The sequence below is a fragment of the Hyperolius riggenbachi genome, chromosome 10 (assembly GCF_040937935.1).
Source record: "Hyperolius riggenbachi isolate aHypRig1 chromosome 10, aHypRig1.pri, whole genome shotgun sequence".
Taxonomy (NCBI): Eukaryota; Metazoa; Chordata; class Amphibia; order Anura; family Hyperoliidae; genus Hyperolius; species Hyperolius riggenbachi.
The window spans coordinates 152,536,737-152,555,349 of record NC_090655.1 but is presented as its reverse complement, the minus strand read 5'-3'; the positions used below and the strand labels follow the sequence as shown (position 1 = coordinate 152,555,349).

The 18,613-nt window shown below is 44.0% G+C and overlaps 1 protein-coding gene across 2 annotated transcripts in view; it reads left to right on the top strand.

Annotated features, from left to right (window-relative positions):
- Nucleotides 1-18,613, top strand: part of GHITM (growth hormone inducible transmembrane protein) — a 52,058-nt gene that overhangs the window by 31,738 nt on the left and 1,707 nt on the right. For both annotated transcript variants that reach the window (XM_068258864.1, XM_068258863.1), the window contains exons 6-8: nt 5,117-5,225; nt 8,914-9,102; nt 9,945-10,116. In XM_068258864.1, the coding sequence (XP_068114965.1) occupies nt 5,117-5,225; nt 8,914-9,102; nt 9,945-10,116 (470 nt within the window). The remainder of the gene's footprint in view (nt 1-5,116; nt 5,226-8,913; nt 9,103-9,944; nt 10,117-18,613) is intronic.

Genomic DNA, 18,613 nt, shown 5'->3' with positions numbered 1-18,613 from the left:
GCTGCCGCCGCCATCCTTCATAGTTACGGCGTCCTCCTCCGATGTCCTCCCTAGTTACAGCGTCCTCCCTGACGTCCTCCCTAGTTACAGCGTCCTCCACCGACGTCCTGCCTAGTTACAGTGCCTCTGACATCACGCGCACACGTGCGCCGCTGATCAACCAGCAGAGGGCACTGTAACTAGGAAGTACGTCAGAGGAAATGCTGTAACTAGGGAGGATGTCGGGGGAGGACGCTGTAACTAGGGAGGACGTCGGGGAAGACGCTGTAACTGGGGAGGACGCTGTAACTAGGGAGGACGCCGTAACTAGGAAGGATGTCGGAGGAGGACGCTGTAACTAGGGAGGACGTCGGGGAGGACGCTGTAACTGGGGAGGACGCTGTAACTAGGGAGGACGCCGTAACTAGGAAGGATGGCGGCAGCAGCACATGTATACAGCAAGGCTGCAATCTAAATGAAGACTGCTGCGAAGAGTAGAGCAGGGAGCTGGAGCTCTGAAGACCTTTAAAAAGGAGGACAGGACGTCCTAGGATGAAGAGACGAGGAGACTGCAGCTGAAGAGGAGCGTAGCAGCTGGGACCCTGAAGACCTGCATCCTGAATGACGGACACCCTCTGAAGAAGAAAGCCAGATGGGGGAGGAGAGGATCGTGGCGACAGGATCAGGTGAGATGTTTAATCAGGGTTTAGCCAGTGTAGTGTATTTGGTAGTGGCAGAAGGGGTTAGTTAGTGTAGTGTAGTGTAGTAGGTGGTTACAGCAGCAGGGGTTAGTTGGTGAAGTGTAGTGTAGTGGGGGCAGCAGGGGTAAGTGAAGTGAAGTGTAGTGTGGTGTAGATGGGCAGTTTAGCTAAGATAGTGACAGTTAAGGGAGAAAGGGTCCATAAGACGCCCCTGCACCATAGACGCACCTAGGATTAGTTTATTTTTTTTTTCTCTGATTTTTGCCCCCTAAACCTAGGTGCGTCTTATATGCCGGAGCGTCTTATATTCCGAAAAATACGGTACATACATACATACATACATACATACATACATACACTTGTTTAATTACAGCTCATATAAAATGAATTCTCCTTTTGCAATGCACTAAGGTGTGTGTGTGTGTGTGTGTGTGTGTGTCTCCTAGTTATCGTTCTAGTAAACTCAGTCCTCAGGTCCCAGGAAGAGAGTGAGTTCACCGCTTGCTGCTACATTGATTTTAAAAGAAACTAGCTGGAGGGGGAGCGGGGAAGGGGGGTCTCAGGTGAGGGAGGGGTGGGTCTGACCCTACCCCCCGCCCCGCAGCTGTGCCTGCTGACACCTTCCTTCCTGCTACCCCCTCAAGCATGGCGGCCCCCTCCCAACCCTGTATCCGGACTGGAAACGTATGCTGCAACTTAGCAGCATTTTGAAAAACTGATCCGTTTATGTTCCGGGTTTTCAAACCCGGAGCACGGACCCAGACACCGTTCTGCAAACATGTCTAATGTGGACCAAGCCTCACAGCAGAGATGGTGATTATTATATTTAATGTGTACCAGAGATTATTTATTAAAAGTCTGGGCCAGTCTGCGCATGTGCACCCCAGCATGCCCGCTTCCATTTCTTTATTTTATTTTTGTGGACTGAGCATTGTACATACAGTACATACTGAAAATATAAATTTAAACTGTAATTAAAAGAAAAATGAGAAAATATTCTAAGGAGTCTTTTTTTTTTTTTTACTCCAACTCTAGGCACCCAAAAATTCCTCTGACATCGATACCCCAACTCCACGTCCCTGGTCTTGCCGTGCCATGCATGACAATAGGAATTTGTATACGTGACATGATTTATTTATTTAATTTTTGCTGCATGCCGTCTTTCCCCCCCCCCCCCCCCCCTCATGCAAATCACAGGGGCTGGCCTTTCCCTGTCTGAATTCACATGTGTGGAAACAAAACGGATCACCCTAGTGGAAATAAGCCCTGAGAAAGCCAAGATGCTGCACACTGTTTTAATACCATGCGTATAAAAATAGTCCGAAAGGAAACCTATTTGATCCATACATCAGTAGTATTGCAATGCCCCGTAAGCTAAAGCTGGCTAGTAACAACCTGCCTATGCTGTGTATATAAAGAGGGATCACATAACCAGTTTACATATGTGGAAACCAGGATTTCTTAAAGGGAATGTTCAAGCAAAATTAAAAAATGAGTTTCACTTACCTGGGGCTTCTACCAGCCCCATGCAGCCATCCTGTGCCCTCGTAGTCACTCACTGCTGCTCCAGTCCCCCACTGGCAGCTTGCCGCTCAGGCATTGCGTACATCTTTACGCATTCCCGCTAGTGCAGGAACATTAACACATACATTTTTACGCGTTACTGGTTCAATGCGTAATTTTTTATGCATTGAACCAGTAACGTGTAAAAATGTATGTGTTAATGTTCCTGCACTAGCGGGAATGCGTAAAAATGTACGCAATGCGTCCCGCCGACCTCCGAGGTCGGCAAGCTGCCAGTGGGGGACTGGAGCAGCAGTGAGTGACTACGAGGGCACAGGATGGCTGCATGGGGCTGGTAGAAGCCCCAGGTAAGTGAAACTCATTTTTTAATTTTGCTTGGACATTCCCTTTAATGACTTGGCCACATCCAATCTTAACTACATATGGACCATAGTTTAAGGGCCAGTGTTCACACTTGAACGTAGATATTCATGTGTCTCCAACATCCATAGGAAGTAGAACCACATAAGGACAACTTTAACCACTTGAGGACCGTGTGCTCTACCCCCCTTAAGGACCAGGCACTTTTTTTCCATTCAGACCACTGCAGCTTTCAAGGTTTATTGCTCGCTCATACAACCTACCACCTAAATGAATTTTGGCTCCTTTTCTTGTCACTAATAAAGCTTTTGGTGCTATTTGATTGCTGCTGCGATTTTTACTTTTTATTATATTCATCAAAAAAGACATGAATTTTGTCAAAAAAAAAGATTTTTTTTAACTTTCTGTGCTGACATTTTTCAAATAAAGTAAAGTTTCTGTATACATGCAGCGCGAAAAATGTGGACAAACATGTTTTTGATTAAAAAAAACCAAAAAAAAAAAAACATTCAGCCTATATTTATTGGCTTGGGTAAAAGTTATAGCATTTATGGTGCAAAAAGTGAATTTTCCCATTTTCCAGCATCTGACTTTTTTAAACACCTGACATGTTTCATGAGGGGCTAGAATTCCAGGATAGTATAAATACCTCCAAATGACCCCATTTGGGGGGGGGGGGCGATCAGGGGGCAGGGGGGGGGAGAATCGGTGTGCTTGGGTGCAGACTAGGGTGTATAATATAGCCTGTATACTTTGTAAACATTACAAAGTGTATTATACACTTTGTATGCGGCGATCCTGGTGCTAGTAACCCGCCGGCGCTTCCGAACGGCCGGCGGGTTACAGCGCGAGGGGGCGGAGCCAGGCGCCGGCGGCCGATCGCGTCACGAATGACGCGATCGCGCCGCCCATGCCCGTAAGAGGACCGCCGCCATTTGTCTATACGGCGGTCCTTGCGGGGTCCACTTCCCGGCCGCCAATTGTATATACGGCGGTCGGGAAGTGGTTAATCATAATCTGTCCTCATTTGAACAAATTGTAGCCACACACCAAAAAATGTGTTGACCGCCATAAACATTTGAGCTATAAGTAAGTTACTTTACCTCATAGTGAACTTCCACTTAAAGGGAACCTTAAGTGAGAGGCGTATGGCGCCAGTGAAATGTATTTCCTTTTAAACAATGCAAATTGCCTGGCTGTCCTGCTGATCCTTTCATGCATCAAAAGTGTGTGAATCACAAACTGGAAACAAGCATGTGGCTACTCTAATCAGACTTCAGTTAGAAACATTTGATCTGCATGCTTGTTCAGGGTCTGTGGTAAATTGTGTTAAGGTGACCACACACCATAACATTTTTTAATTAGCTCGTCAATTCAAGAATTGCAATCTCTTGATTGTAACATTTCAAAAACCTGACCAATGTACCACACACACATGTTCAATTTCTCCCCAATTATGAAAAACATTATTGAAAACTCAGAAAAAAGTGCTTGGGTCTGCACATCAAGTAAATGACAATCTTCCCTGCAGCATTCATCAGAGAAATTCAACACTTCTTTTATCAAATAAAAATTTGAAATTCGATGAGATTCTTTGAACGAATGAAAAAACAAGATTTCGATTTTTCAGCACAACCAATTGTTTTTATCAATTTGCTGTAAAATTTGATCATTTTATTGTATGGTATGTGGCCACATTTAGAGGGAGAGGATCAGCATGACAGCCAGGAAATTAGATTTTTTGAAAATAAATTAAATGTCAGCCTCCACTTCAGGTGTGTTTTTAAATAGTATAGCATATGGTTGCTGCATGCCCTCAGCCAGTCATTCTTTTCTGTCTTGTCTGAGAATCTAGCATGCACAGAGCTGCCTCCTAATGCCATTCCAAATCCGTAAATGACCAGCGTCAAAAGTGCATAATGCATTATGTGGATAGATTCCTGTGGGACTGTGGGACAGGATGTTGCTTGCTTGTGCCATATTTGGCAATAGCTGAACCGTGCGTCCAGCGTTCATTCACTAAAATGATCAGAATGAAGTTAAGAGTAAAATTGAGTGGTGTGTACATGCCTTAGAGGTCAGAAATTTACATAGTTTGTACGCAAACTGGACGCTATCTACTTTATTTTTTTATTTTTTTTTGCTAGTTTTCTAACATGCATATCATGTAAGTTCACATTAACCTCTTCCAGATGGCAGTGATTGAAATCTATGCCCTGTTTCTGGCTGCTAATTCCTGCCAGGGTGTAGATTTCACCACCACTGCACCGTATGCTCTCTCACCGTTCCCGCCACTGTTTACGTCTCTGCACCCACTTGCTCTGCTGTCGTGCTAACAGCAGAGCTCCAGTATATCAGGCAGAAGCCAATTTCATTGGCTCCTGATCCCGTGATTGCTGTGGGCCAATCACAGCAATCGTGATGCTTAAAAGGGCATGTACAGCCTTGGTCTTAAAGGAGTCTGAGCCTTCAGGTAGCAAAGTGGCTAATAATTGCTTGTGGATTTGTAGCAAACACAAGAATGCTTATACTCATTGTATGTCTCTTTTTAGGCTATTGGAGCAACTTTTGCAGCAATGATTGGAGCTGGCATGCTGGTTAGATCAATATCTTATGAACAGAGTCCTGGTGCCAAACATTTGGCTTGGATGTTACATGCAGGTAAGCATTCATGAGATGAAATTCTCACTGCTGTGTATGTTTATCAATAGTAGTTTTGAGCAGAAATGGGGAAACTTACAATTTCAGCCAATCTGGTGCATATCTGCAGTATGCCTGGTGGCCAAAATGCTGGTGAAACAAAACGTTTATTCTATGTTCTCTTTGGGCTTCCAATCCATACAACGTTTTATATAAATTGATTTTTTATTAAACTGACTATCAAATTGTCAATTGCAAGTGAAGCTATAAGTCAATCACATTGTTTTAATCGGGAACAAAAAGGAGCCCATGGCCTCATAGTTTCTGTATAATGTTGAGCAGTACAAAGCTGGTGGTGGTGGCGGCGCGGCTTCAGAAATCTAATGGAAATAAAGTGGTGTGAGGTGATGAAATAGTGTCTACTCCCCAATCGTTTTCTCATAGTTTAATAATAATTGTCTGGGGTGTAGTGAATGGCTTTAATTATTCGGAAATGGAAGTCAAAGCTCTATCATGACATGTAACAATCCTGCCTCCAGCTTCAGAAATACACTACTCAAAAAAAGAAAGGGAAAACAAATCTAAGATCCCCTAGATCTGAATAAATGAAATACTCTTATGAAATAATAATCTTTTACATAATTGAATGTGCTGACAAATCACACAAATTTGATTTACATTGAAAATGTATCAAACATGGAGGTCTGGATTTTGAGTCACACTCAAAATTGAAGTGGTAAAAAAACACTACAGTCTGATCCAACTTTGATGTAATGTCCTTAAAATGAGTCAAAATGAGGCTCAGTGGTGTGTGTGCGCACCCTCCACTTGCCTGCATGACCTCCCTCCAAAGCCTGGGCTTGATCCTGATGAGGTGGCAGATGGTCTCCTGAGAGATCTCCTCCCAGACCTGGACTAAAGCATCCACCAACTCCTGTACATTCTGTGGTGCAACGTAGCATTGGTGGATGGAGTGAGACATCATGTCCCAGATGTGCTCAATTGGATTCAGGTCTGGGGAACGGGAAGGCAAATCCAGAGCATCAATCTTGCAGGAACTGCTGACACACTTCAGCCACATGAGGTCTAGCATTGTCTTGCATTAGGAGGAACCCAGGGCCAACTGCACCAGCATATGGTCTCACAAGGGGTCTGAGGATCTCATCTCAGTACCTAAATGCCGTCGAGCACATGAAGGGCTGTGAGGCCCCTCCAAAGAAATGCCACCCCACACCATTACTGACCCACTGCCAAACCGTTCATGTTGCAGGCAGCAGAACATTCTCCGCGGGATGTCCAGACTCCGTCACGTCTGAGCACAGGACGCCAGTGACAAATTTTTCCATTCTTGGTCAGTGTTCTCCCCAGAATTTTTTTCCCAGCCGGGTGGCATGAAATAGTAGCCGGGTGGCATGAAAAAGTAGCCGGGTGGGTCGAGATGAAAATGCAGGGCAACTCTGCTTACAGCATAGGAGGAGGTGAAGAGGTGAGCCGATGACAGCCGGGTGGTCACCAAATCTAGCCGGGTGGAGCACCCGGCTAAAAGATCCTGGGGAGAACACTGTTGGTGTTCTATGGCAAATGCCAATCCTGCACAGTGTTGGGCTGTAAGCACCTGTGGACTTCAGGATTTCATACCACCCTCATGGAGTCTGTTTCTAACTGTTTGAGCAGGCACCTCCACATTTGGTTTCCAGCTGGAGGTCATTCTGCAGGGTTCTGGCAGTGCTTCTGTTCCTCCTTGCTCAAAGGCGGAGGTAGCAGTCCTGCTGCTGGGTTGTTGTCCTCTTACAGGCCGTAAGAGGGCAACAACCCAGCAGCAGGACTGCTACCTCCACCTTGTAAGATCCTTAGAGGGTCTTGCAAGTTATGGCCCTTATTATAGCCAAATTGACCTGTGTTTCAGTCAAAGATTCTATGCAGAGGTTTCTCTCTATACAGATTCTAGAAGGCCAGAGTGTTGAATATAAGCGGGAACAGTAAAGGTCAGAATGCAGCATTATCAATGTGATGTGCAGACTGGCTGTCTAAGCCTGGGATGGCTAAGTCCAAACAATGACTTGTGTTCCTAAACATAGGCTTCTAGGTATTTGGGGTACGGGGAACAGGTTTCACGCTTGCGCACTAGACTGATGTCAATCAGAGTTCTGGATGTCAATCAGAGTTCTGTAACCCAATAGCAAGTGTTTAATAGGGGTGACATCTGGGTGTGTTTAGTTAACCCTTGTGGATCTGGAGGTTTTTCCATATATAAGATTGACCCCTATATGTCTGCACTAGCGCACTCATATTAATCTCAACTTTGCTCTATATCCGTATTATTACATGCTGATGTTTGTTTTGCTTCGTATGTTTTGGGATAATGTAATGCCATTTTCAATATAAGTTGTAACCAAGATTGCACAGAGTATCCCGGCTGGATACAATAAAGACTCTTAATTTGCTCTGGCGTTCCAAGTTCTGTGGAAATCTGCTACCGGCTGTATACTTTCCGAAGGTGATGAGGACAAGCGCTGATGCTAAAGGTAGTCACACACAGAGACTAAATATTTGATTCTTACACACCTTTGAGCAAGGAGGAACAGAAGCACTGCCAGAACCCTGCAGAAAGACCTCCGGCTGGAAACAAATGTGGAGGTGTCTGCTCAAACGGTCAGAAACAGACTCTCCTCCATGCTCTGGACACTATTCTGACAGACACAGACAGCAAACCTTCTAGCCATAGCTAGCATTGATGTGCCTTTCTTGATGAGCTGCACTACCTGAGCCACTTGTGTGGGTTGCAGACTGTCTCACGCTACCACTAGAGTAAAAGCACCGCCAGCATTCAGAAGTGACCAAAACATCAGCCAGAAGCACTTTTTTTTTATTGAGGATGTCTTGCTAATTGCCTATAATTTCCACCTGTTTAATTTGTACAACAGCATGTGAAATTGTCAATCAGTGTTGCTACCTAAGTGGACATTTTGATTTCAGAGACGTGTGATTGACTTGGATTTACGCTGTGGTGTTTAAGTGTTCCCTTTTTTTATTTTTTTGAGCAGTGTATTTAGGCATTTTATAACTGCCTTTAGTGCAAATAGGACATTTTTATTCAAGTTCTTCTTTTCCACTGAAACGCACTCGCGCTGTAGGAGCATGCGCATACTCTCACATTTGAACCTTTCAGCCCATAGCATGAAGTAGTTAAAGAAAATCTGAGGCAACAGAAAAAGAGTTAAATACTTAATAATGAGGAAGCCTCTGGATTATCCATAGGCTTCCCTTCTCATTCTAGACCCCACTTCCGCTGGCCTGGATCCTAGTTTACTGCAAGAGCATGCTCACACTGCAGCTACATTAGCACAGCGACTCCCGCGCAGGAGCACGGAGTTGCTTGTTGGCAAGTGGCTTAGGCTTACTGCGAAGGCACAATATTGCTGTGTTTGTACCCGATGGAGAGCATGTCCATGGGAACATCCTATGGGAGAAAAGCGCTTTACAAATGTTGTTGTATTATTATTGTATTAACATATCCGGCAATACTTATACTGTAGTACACTGTGTATTCCCTATATATTAAAGAATCTCTCTCTCTTTCTCATATCTATCTATCTATCTATCTATCTATCTATCTATCTATCTATCTATCTATCTATATATATATATATATATATATATATATATATATATATATATATTATTTATTTTAAACCATGTTTTTTTTCAGGCGTGATGGGAGCTGTAGTTGCTCCACTAACTTTACTTGGTGGACCACTGCTTATTAGAGCTGCATGGTATACAGCTGGAATCGTCGGTGGATTGTCTACCGTAGCCATGTGTGCACCAAGTGAGAAGTTCCTAAATATGGGTGGACCTCTTGGAATTGGGTTGGGCTTTGTTCTTGCATCTTCAATTGGTAAGTGTGCAATTAAATTTCATTTTGATGCTTGTACATTCTTTTAGATTGAAAGTGCAGGAAATGTTGTCCTGTCTTTTTACCGTAATTGCTTCCTGAAGAATGTAGTGACATACCAATGTCATGCCTCCGGTTGACAGTTATGCTCCCCCCAAACTGTCATGGAGCTTGCCCCTCGACCCCACATTTCTATTAGAGGGTGTTTGACTCCCAGCTTGACCATGTTCCCTTGCAGGGAGCAGTGTGTTTAACAAAGGGGAGGAGAAACGGACTGAGAGTCATGGCTGGGCGAGTCACTTGATCTTGATTTTTAAGCAGCAAAGCTTAATATTTAGCCATGTTATCAATATTTAAAAAATTAAATTGCTGTCCTGTCGTTCCTTGAGAATTGGGATTTGTGAGTCCATGTTTTGCTTTCAGCAAAAAGTGATATGGTAGTAGAACACTTCGTGAAGACTGAATTTGGTAATGTCTTCTCACCACTCGCAAGTACACCTCAGGTAGAGGTGTCTGTATCCATGCATTCTTGCTGTTGGACATCTGCATTTGTACAACTTCCCTTACTTCTGACATTCCAGGGTGCTCCCAAGCTGGATATCCGGGTATACAAAGTATGGATGTGAGGAAAACAAACATTGTTACTCCATAGGCAAGAACCATTAAGTTGTAATGTAATGGTAATAAGATTAGTCTATCTGATTTAACCTTATATGGTACATTCAGCAAGTGGTGCCCACTACTACAGTGGCCATTAGGGTACTGAAATCTATTTGCTTTCAAGTTTCTTGTATAATTCATTTAAATGACTTCTAAACTTGTCTTTTTGTTTTTTCCTGTATTAGGGAGTGCATTCCTTCCACCAACATCTGCACTTGGTGCCGGTCTCTACTCTGTTGCTATTTATGGAGGCTTGGTTCTTTTTGGGATGTTTCTTTTGTATGACACACAGAAAGTTATTTATCGAGCTGAGCATACACCCTTGTATGGAATGGTGAAATTTGACCCCATCAACTCGTAAGTATTAAGAAGAAATTGCTTGCATGGGATGTAATATAAATGATTACATTCTCTACTTTTTGTGCTAGACTATCTTCTTCCCAGGTCATCTCAGGACAGCATCCATGAGAGTTAACCTTCCCACTTCAATCTGGACAGGAAGTAGGATAAAACATTCAAATTAGTCACAGGGTGTATATGTGCTTCAATCATACACACTCTTGTTTGTTTCCTGTCCACTCAGGAAGAAGTGAGGTTACTGAGCTGTAGAGTGCTATCCATGTCAGATGGCAGGGGCAGCAGCTAGTGGTGTATGTTCCTGTTATGCTTCAAACCAGAGGGGAACTGAGCAGGGACTGCAGGAACAGCCTGGTGTCTTCAGATGTGGAGCTATGGCCGACTCTCCTAATAGTTTGCAGGAGACCGACCTGCCCACACATGATCTGCGGTTGGAACTTGGATGTGCATTTGAGTGTGACGTTTCACAGATGCAGGATTCTATGCAGTAATCTTAGACTGCAACAGACCAGCAAGCCGTAAGGTCACTTTGACATATTGGTAGGACTACATTTTCCTATGTTGTGGTGGGGTGCAAGTATATGGGACACATGAGGGTTTGGATTAAAGAGACTGTAACAAAATGTTCAGCCTTATTTCTTCTATTCTTTAAGTTCCTATACATGTTCTAATGTGGTCTCTTACTGCAGCCTTTCCTAGTTGCACAGTGGCTGTATTATCTCTGTTATATGATCTAATCTTCTTTCCTTTGACAGCTTTGTCGGGCTCAGGCAGGAATGTGCTGCTCTGTTTGTGATAGCATAGAAGCTATACAGACCCTCTCCAGGCCCCCTGCAGGCTCTGTATGAGTCACAGACTGAGTTCCTCTCAGCCTATCACACTCTGGTTAGCAGCCATTTCTTTTATTTGTAAACACTGCCTAAAACTGGCAATTACAAGCCAGGATTGCAGCAGGGAGTGGCAGAAACAGCACAGAGGGGCCCAGGAGAACATAATGAATAGAATGGTATGCTTTTTACTGTAAGAATTTTAGAGTACAGATTCTCTTTAAGATATTTAAACTTGGTTTGAGGTCTGCTGAGTGGTGACATCCTTTTGACTATGAAACCAGCTGGTGGTCCTAACTCCCGGGGTTCTGTGGAGTCTGGTTCCTCTTTACCTTCGTTTAGCAGCTTCCACAGTTTGGGTATGGAAGCTCCTTAGTTATACTATTCTGTGGACTATAAGAACCCATTCACACTTGGGCTATTAGCGGGCGTTTACTGTTAATCACTGACGAGCGATATCGCGTTTTAAAGCACTGATGCAATGTAACTATTTGGCAGTGATCTCACTGCTGCAATCGCCGGCATTTAGCGCTAAATGCAAAGCGCTACATGCAGCATTTTTTTTAACAATTTTATAGTGGTTGCAATGTATTTCAAATCCCAAAAATGGCCAGTACAAAATACGCAATTCTCATGTAAAAAACACAGTGGCAAAACCCTAGCAATAATCTCTAAAAAGCTCCCACGTGTGAACCAGCCCTAAGTCTTTGTCACTATTTTGTATGCCTTGTCTTGCTGGCCAAAAACGATAAGGGTGATTAGTAGAAAAACTATTATACACGGGCGATTGCTTCAAAAACATGAGCTCTACTGTAGATCATATTTCATAAGATGTACTTTTTTTATTCACTGGGATTCCCATTTCTTCCCTATAAAAACATGGTTTAAAATTGTGCAGACAATCATGGAGGAGTCTCCAACACTTAGATTTATAGGTTGATTGAGATCAGAATTGACCAGGCTATTCAAGTTCCTGCAGTGGCATATCTCTGCATTCACCTCCCTTTCCCTCAAGTACCTGCTAAGCAAACAGACCATAAAAACATACAAAGCATTCTGATATCTCCACTAATGAGAGCCATGCTATAGTGCTGAAACTTCAACAAGAGAATGCGGGTGCTGAGGGGAGTGTTTAAAGGAAGTCTGAAACCATGGAAACAAAACTAAAGGAGAGGGGGAAGGCTCTGAGTCCTATAGAGCCTTCCTGCTCCTCTCACAGTCGTTCCAGCATTGGCTCCCCTGTTTGGAGACTGTTCTCTGCTGCTGCGGGAGGCTTTGGCAGTCTTCTGGAGCCTGAGTGCTCCCAAAGATGGGCCGCTCCGTACATGCGCTCCCGCAGGGAAGACTCCCGTGGCGGGGGACTTAAACGGGATACTGCGCTAGAACTAGCGGACCATGAGAGGAACGGGAAGGCACTATAGGACCCAGATCCTTCCCTCTTCTTAGGTATGTGTTTTTTTGGGGGGGGTTTGCATGGCTTCAGACTCTTATTAATAAACTATTATATAGCCTCTGTTCCCTCTTGAGCTGAGAATGGACATTTATCAGTTCTCCGCTTTTCGCTAAACTGACAGTGAACGGCTCCTGTTTTATTTATGCAGTCTGCAATAAATCAGTTATGGAAAGCGGACAGCACTTCTGTGCAGTCCGTGATTATCCCGGGCAGGTGGATGCGTTCCCCATATAGCCTATACAGCCATGCATGCCCAAGCCATGCCACTACCTCTACCATGTTTTTTCTGCTAAATTGATAATGATTTAACGACAGACTTGCCCACGCCTACCCATGAAATAGCCTTTGTGTCAATTGTCTTATTACTTTGGAGCCCTTTAAATAAAAAGTTTGTGTTAAAAAATGCTTTAGTTGCCTCACATTTTTATGCAATCATTTTTTCACCCCACTGAATTAAAGCTTAAAGTCTGTACTTCAACCGCATCTGAGTTTTTTCGTTTATAATATATTGTGGTAATGTACAGAACCAAAATTAGAAAAAAAAGTGTTCTCTGCCTAGATATTTATGGACCTAACTGTATGTTCTTTGCTGCAACATCAATTTACCCAAAGAAACCAATCAAAAACGTAATTTTTGAATTCTAATGTATAATTCCAAGCTCACTTTTAAACAAAATAGACATATACTTTTAAGGGTGCCTAAGATGGGGGGGGGGGGGGAATTATACATACCCTGGGGCTTACTTCAGCCTTATAGGTCCCTCCCTGTCCTTCCAGACCACCTGGATCCTCCGTTAGGGGGCCCGGTAATTCGGCCAGTCAGTACAGTCTGGTTGTACGTGCTCCCCAGCTGTGCTGATTTCGCTGGGAGTGCTCTTCGCCTGCATGCGCAGTATTTTGATTCACAGAGTTAACAGGTTGCCTAGCAAAAGATCCAGGCAGAGGAGGAGGATGATGGTGAGGGACCAATTAGCTTGAAGGGGGCTGGAGGAAGCCCCATGTATGTATAAAACTTTTTTTTCGTCCCCGGTTTACTTTAAAATTATATACACAGTCTGCCTTGCTTAACCACTTACTGACCGCCTAACGCCGATAGGCGTCGGCGAGTCGTTAGTGGTATAGCATGGAAACGGCCTTTCCATGCCAGTTCACGGACAGCATCTTCGTGAACAGTGTGCGAGCCCCCCCGCAAAGTGCAGCAGGCCGGCGGCGATCAGACCCCCCCCAGCAGGACATCCCACTAGTGGGGAAAAAAGGGGGGGGGGAATCTGATCGCCCTGGCTGAATCCTGATCGGTGCTGTGGGCTGGAGAGCCCACGCAGCACCGATATCAATAAAATAGGCTGGTCCTTAAGTGGTTAAAGGCCCAAAATGTATGGGTGTTGCCACAGTATTCAGTTTATATAATTGTTGGAGATAGACTAACAATTATTACTATTCATAAAACTTTTACCGCATGCTTACCGCTGGAAACAGCTGACTTTCCCTACCATTTAGCAAAGTCTCAATTCATAAATGTTGTTTCCGCATGAAAAGCTACAATTCCCCAGCAGAGCGATACATTTCCACCTTGTGCAGTGATTTTTTTTTTTTTTTTATAGATTTATCTAGAAAAAGTAACAAAACATCAATTCATAAAGATTAGAAGAAGCGGTTTGCGGACGGGAAATGCCGCTTCCTCTGATGTAACGAGAAGCATGCGGAATACATACAAGTGAATGGGACAGACCTCCCAAACAGCACGGAGGGACTCTGCCTGCTTCTGTGTTTCCGCTAGGTTACCGCCTGCCTATAGCGGGAAATCTCTGCACTGCTATAGCAGCTGACAAGATTTTTATGAATGACCACCCAGAAGAGTAAAATACCGATGCGGTATTTTCCCTCCACGAATATTTTCGCCCCAAATGTTTTATGAATAGAGGCCATTATGTTGACAACAACATATATGTGTATTCTCTGTAAAAAAAGAAAAAAAAGTTGTTGCCCAGAATTATGCATACCCCTGGCAAGTTTTGACTTGGTTACTTTTATTTAACCAGCAAGTAATTTTTTGACAGGAAATGACATGTCTCCGAAAAGATAAGACGATGTACAAGAAGTATTATTGTGGAAAAAAACCTTTCCCAGCTTTTATTTACATTTGAGCAAAAATTGTCCAGTCCAAAATTATTCAAACCCTTCTCAGTTATCAATAGAAAAGCCTTTATTGGCTATAACAATCAAATGCTTCTTATAATTGCAGACCATCTTTTTGCCCATTCATCTTTAGCAATGAGCTCCAACTCTTTCAGGTTGGTTTGGTCTTTTTTCCATCACTTTGATCTTTAGCTCCCTCCACAGATTCTCAATTGGATTAAAGTCAGGACTCTGTCTGGGCCACTCCAAAATGTTAATGTTGTCTGCTAACCATTTCTTCACCACTTTTGCTGTGTGTTTTGGGTCATTGTCATGATGAAATGTCTACTGGTGCCCAAGGCCAAGTTAATCTGCAAACTGCCTGTTGTCGTTTGTTGAGAATCCTCTTGTATTGCCCTTTGTTCATGGTGCCGTTTACTGTGATAAGGTTCCCTGGTCCATTGGCTGAAAAACACCCCAAAAGCATTAGGCTCCCACCACCATGTTAGCCAGTGGGGATGGTGTTCTTTGGGTTGATGGCTTCTCCTTTTTATGCCAAATGAAGGAAACCTCATTGTGACCAAACAATTCAATTTTTGTTTCATCTGGCCATAATACAGAAGACGAGAAGCCTTCTTCTTTTTAGTCCAGATGAGCATTTGCAAAGGCCAAGCAAGCTTCTGTGTGCCTTATCTGGAGAAGTGGCGTCCTCCTTGGTCTGCATCCGTGGAACTAGCAGTGTGCAATTTCCGTTTGATTGTCTGCCTTGAGACATTGCCACCAGCAGAGCCCAGATTCACCAGGATGGCCTTGGCGGTGATCCTTGGATTCTTTTTTCCCTTTCTCACTATCCTGACGAGCACAGGTGTCACTTTTAGCTTCCGATCATGTCCTCTGAGATTTTCCACAGTTCGGAACATCTTGTATTTTTTAATTATACTTTGCAGTGTAGCCACTGGAACTTGAAAACATTTAGAAATGGCCTTGTAGTCCTTTCCTGACTTGTGAGCAGCCTCACTGAGCTCCTTTTGTTTGGCCATGACTGTACACAAACCAACTGCAGAGAGCTGCTGTCTCTCACCTGTTGAGTTGATTAAAACAGCTGTTCCCAATTAAAAAGTGTCCTTTATAACTACAGTATATCCTCATACTTTATCATTATACCACAATAAAACCAAGAATGATAAATCGGTAAATTTATTGATTGTATTAATTTGCTAACAAGCAAGTACAGTGATGTGAAAAACTATTTGCCCCCTTCCTGATTTCTTATTCTTTTGCATGTTTGTCACACTTATGTTTCTGCTCATCAAAAACCGTTAACTATTAGTCAAAGATAACATAATTGAACACAAAATGCAGTTTTAAATGATGGCTTTTATTATTTATTGAGGGAAAAAAAACTCAATCTACATGGCCCTGTGTAAAAAAGTGATTGCCCCCCTTGCTAAAAAATGACTTAACTGTGGTTTATCACACCTGAGTTCAATTTCTGTAGTCACCCCCAAGCCTCATTACTGCCACACCTGTTTCAATCAAGAAATCACTTAAATAGGAGCTATCTGACACCGAGTAGACCAAAAGCACCTCAAAAGCTAGACATCATGCCTAGATCCAGAAAAAAATCAGGAACAAATGAGAACAAAAGTGAGATCTATCAGTCTGGTAAAGGTTATAAAGCCATTTCTAAAGCTTTGGGGCTCCAGCGAACCACAGTGAGAGCCATTATCCACAAATGGCAAAAACATGGAACAGTGATGAACCTTCCCAGGAGTGGCCGGCCGACCAAAATTACCCCAAGAGCGCAGAGAAAACTCATCCGAGAGGCCACAAAAGACCCCAGGACAACATCTAAAGAACTGCAGGCCTCGCTTGCCTCAATTCAGGTCAGTGTTCATGACTCCACCATAAGAAAGAGACTGGGCAAAAATGGCCTGCATGGCAGATATCCAAGGCACAAACCACTTTTAATGGGAAGGTTCAGGGACAGTTGGAAAAAAATAAAAATCTGAATCAACTTACCTGGGGCTTCCTCCAGCCCGTGGCAAGCAGGAGGTGCCCTCGGCGCCGCTCCGCAGGCTCCCGGTGGCCGACCTGGCCAGGCCGGCGGCCAGGTCGGGCCTCTTCTGCGCTCCATTGTGCGTTCCACGCCGGCGCACTGACGTCATCGGACGTCCTCCGGGCTGTACTGCGCAGGCTCAGTAGTTCTGAGCCTGCGCAGTACAGCCCGGAGGACGTCCGATGACGTCTGCGCGCCGGCATGGAGCGCAGAAGAGGCCCGACCTGGCCGCCGGCCTGGCCAGGTCGGGTCGGCCACCGGAGACCACCGGGAGCCTGCGGAGCGGCGCCGAGGGCACCTCCTGCCTGCCACGGGCTGGAGGAAGCCCCAGGTAAGTGGATTCGGATTTTTATATTTTTCCAACTGTCCCTGAACCTTCCCTTTAAGCAAAAAAGAACATTAAGGCTCGTCTCAATTTTGCTAAAAAAAAAAACATCTCAATGATTGCCAAGACTTTTGGGAAAATACCTTGTGGACCGACGAGACAAAAGTTGAACTTTTTGGAAGGTGCGTGTACCGTTACATCTAGCGTAGAAGTAACCCAGCATTTCAGCAAAAGAACATCATACAAACAGTAAAATATGGTGGTGGTAGTGTGGTGGTCTGGGGTTGTTTTGCTGCTTCAGGACCTGGAAGGCTTGCTGTGATAGATGGAACCATGAATTCTACTGTCTACCAAAAAATCCTGAAGGAGAATATCCGGCCATCTGTTCGTCAACTCAAGCTGAAGCGATCTTGGGTGCTGCAGCAGGACAATGACCCAAAACACACCAGCAAATCCACCTCTGAATGGCTGAAGAAAAACAAAATGAAGACTTTGGAGTGGCCTAGTCAAAGTCCTGACCTGAATCCTATTGAGATGTTGTGGCATGGCTTGATTGCAGTTATTGCTGCTAAGGATGGCCCAACCAGTTATTAGGTTCAGGGGGCAATTTCTTTTTCCACACAGGGCCATGTAGGTTTGGAGGTTTTTTTTCTCACTAAATAATAACCATCATTTAAAACTGCATTTTGTGTTCAATTATGTTATCTTTGACTAATAGTTAATGGTTTTTGATGAGCAGAAACATTTAAGTGTGATAAACATGCAAAAGAATAAGAAATCAGAAAGGGGGCAAATAGTTTTTCAGATCACTGTAATTATTCATGTGTAGTTGAACTAACAAAGTCGTACATATACACTTTGCTTTTTAGGGTCCATTTTTCAATGAAAGCATATAGATGGCACTTGTACAAAATCCTGATATTAACCACTTCGCATCCAGACCTTTTTTCCCCCTTATCGACCAGAGCCGTTTTGATGTTTTAGCCATGACCCTAGTTAATCAGCAATAACTTTATCCCTACTCGTGACACTTAAATGATCTATATACCGTTTTTTTCAAGACAAACTAGGCTTTCATTGGGGGGTATTTTGTACTAAGAAAATAGTTGTTTTCTATTCATTTTAATGGGAAAATGAGGAAAAAATTAAAAATGCATGATTTCTCAGTTTTTATCGGTTCCAGCTTAAAAATAAAAGGTGCTACTGTCATAAAAACCATGCCACTAGTAATTATGCCCCCCAGAATAGATAGCCAGATGTGTCCCCAGTATCAGCCCCCCAGTATAGACAGATGTGTCCCCTGCATTTGCCACCCCCAGCATAGATCGGCAGATGCGCCCCTAAGACTAGTGCCCCTAATTATAGCCAGATGTGCCCCTGGGATCAGTATTCCCCCATTTTAGCCAGATATGCCCCCGGGATTTGCACCGGCCCCCATCATAGCCAATGTGCCCCCCGTATTAGATTATTCCCTGACCCCCCCCCCCCCCCCCCCCGGGTAACCAGATGTGCCTTACTATTAGACAATCCCCCCCCCCCCCCCGTGTTAGATGTCCCCCAGTGATCTTAACATCCCCCCCCCCCTTTAACTATTTATGCACGGAGGGGACAGATGAAGAATCACTGCAGTTGACTACTGCAGCGATCGTTCATGGGAAGGGGGTGCACTAATTGGCTATAAGGGAACATGTTCCCTTTTGCCAATTAGTAATGCAGCT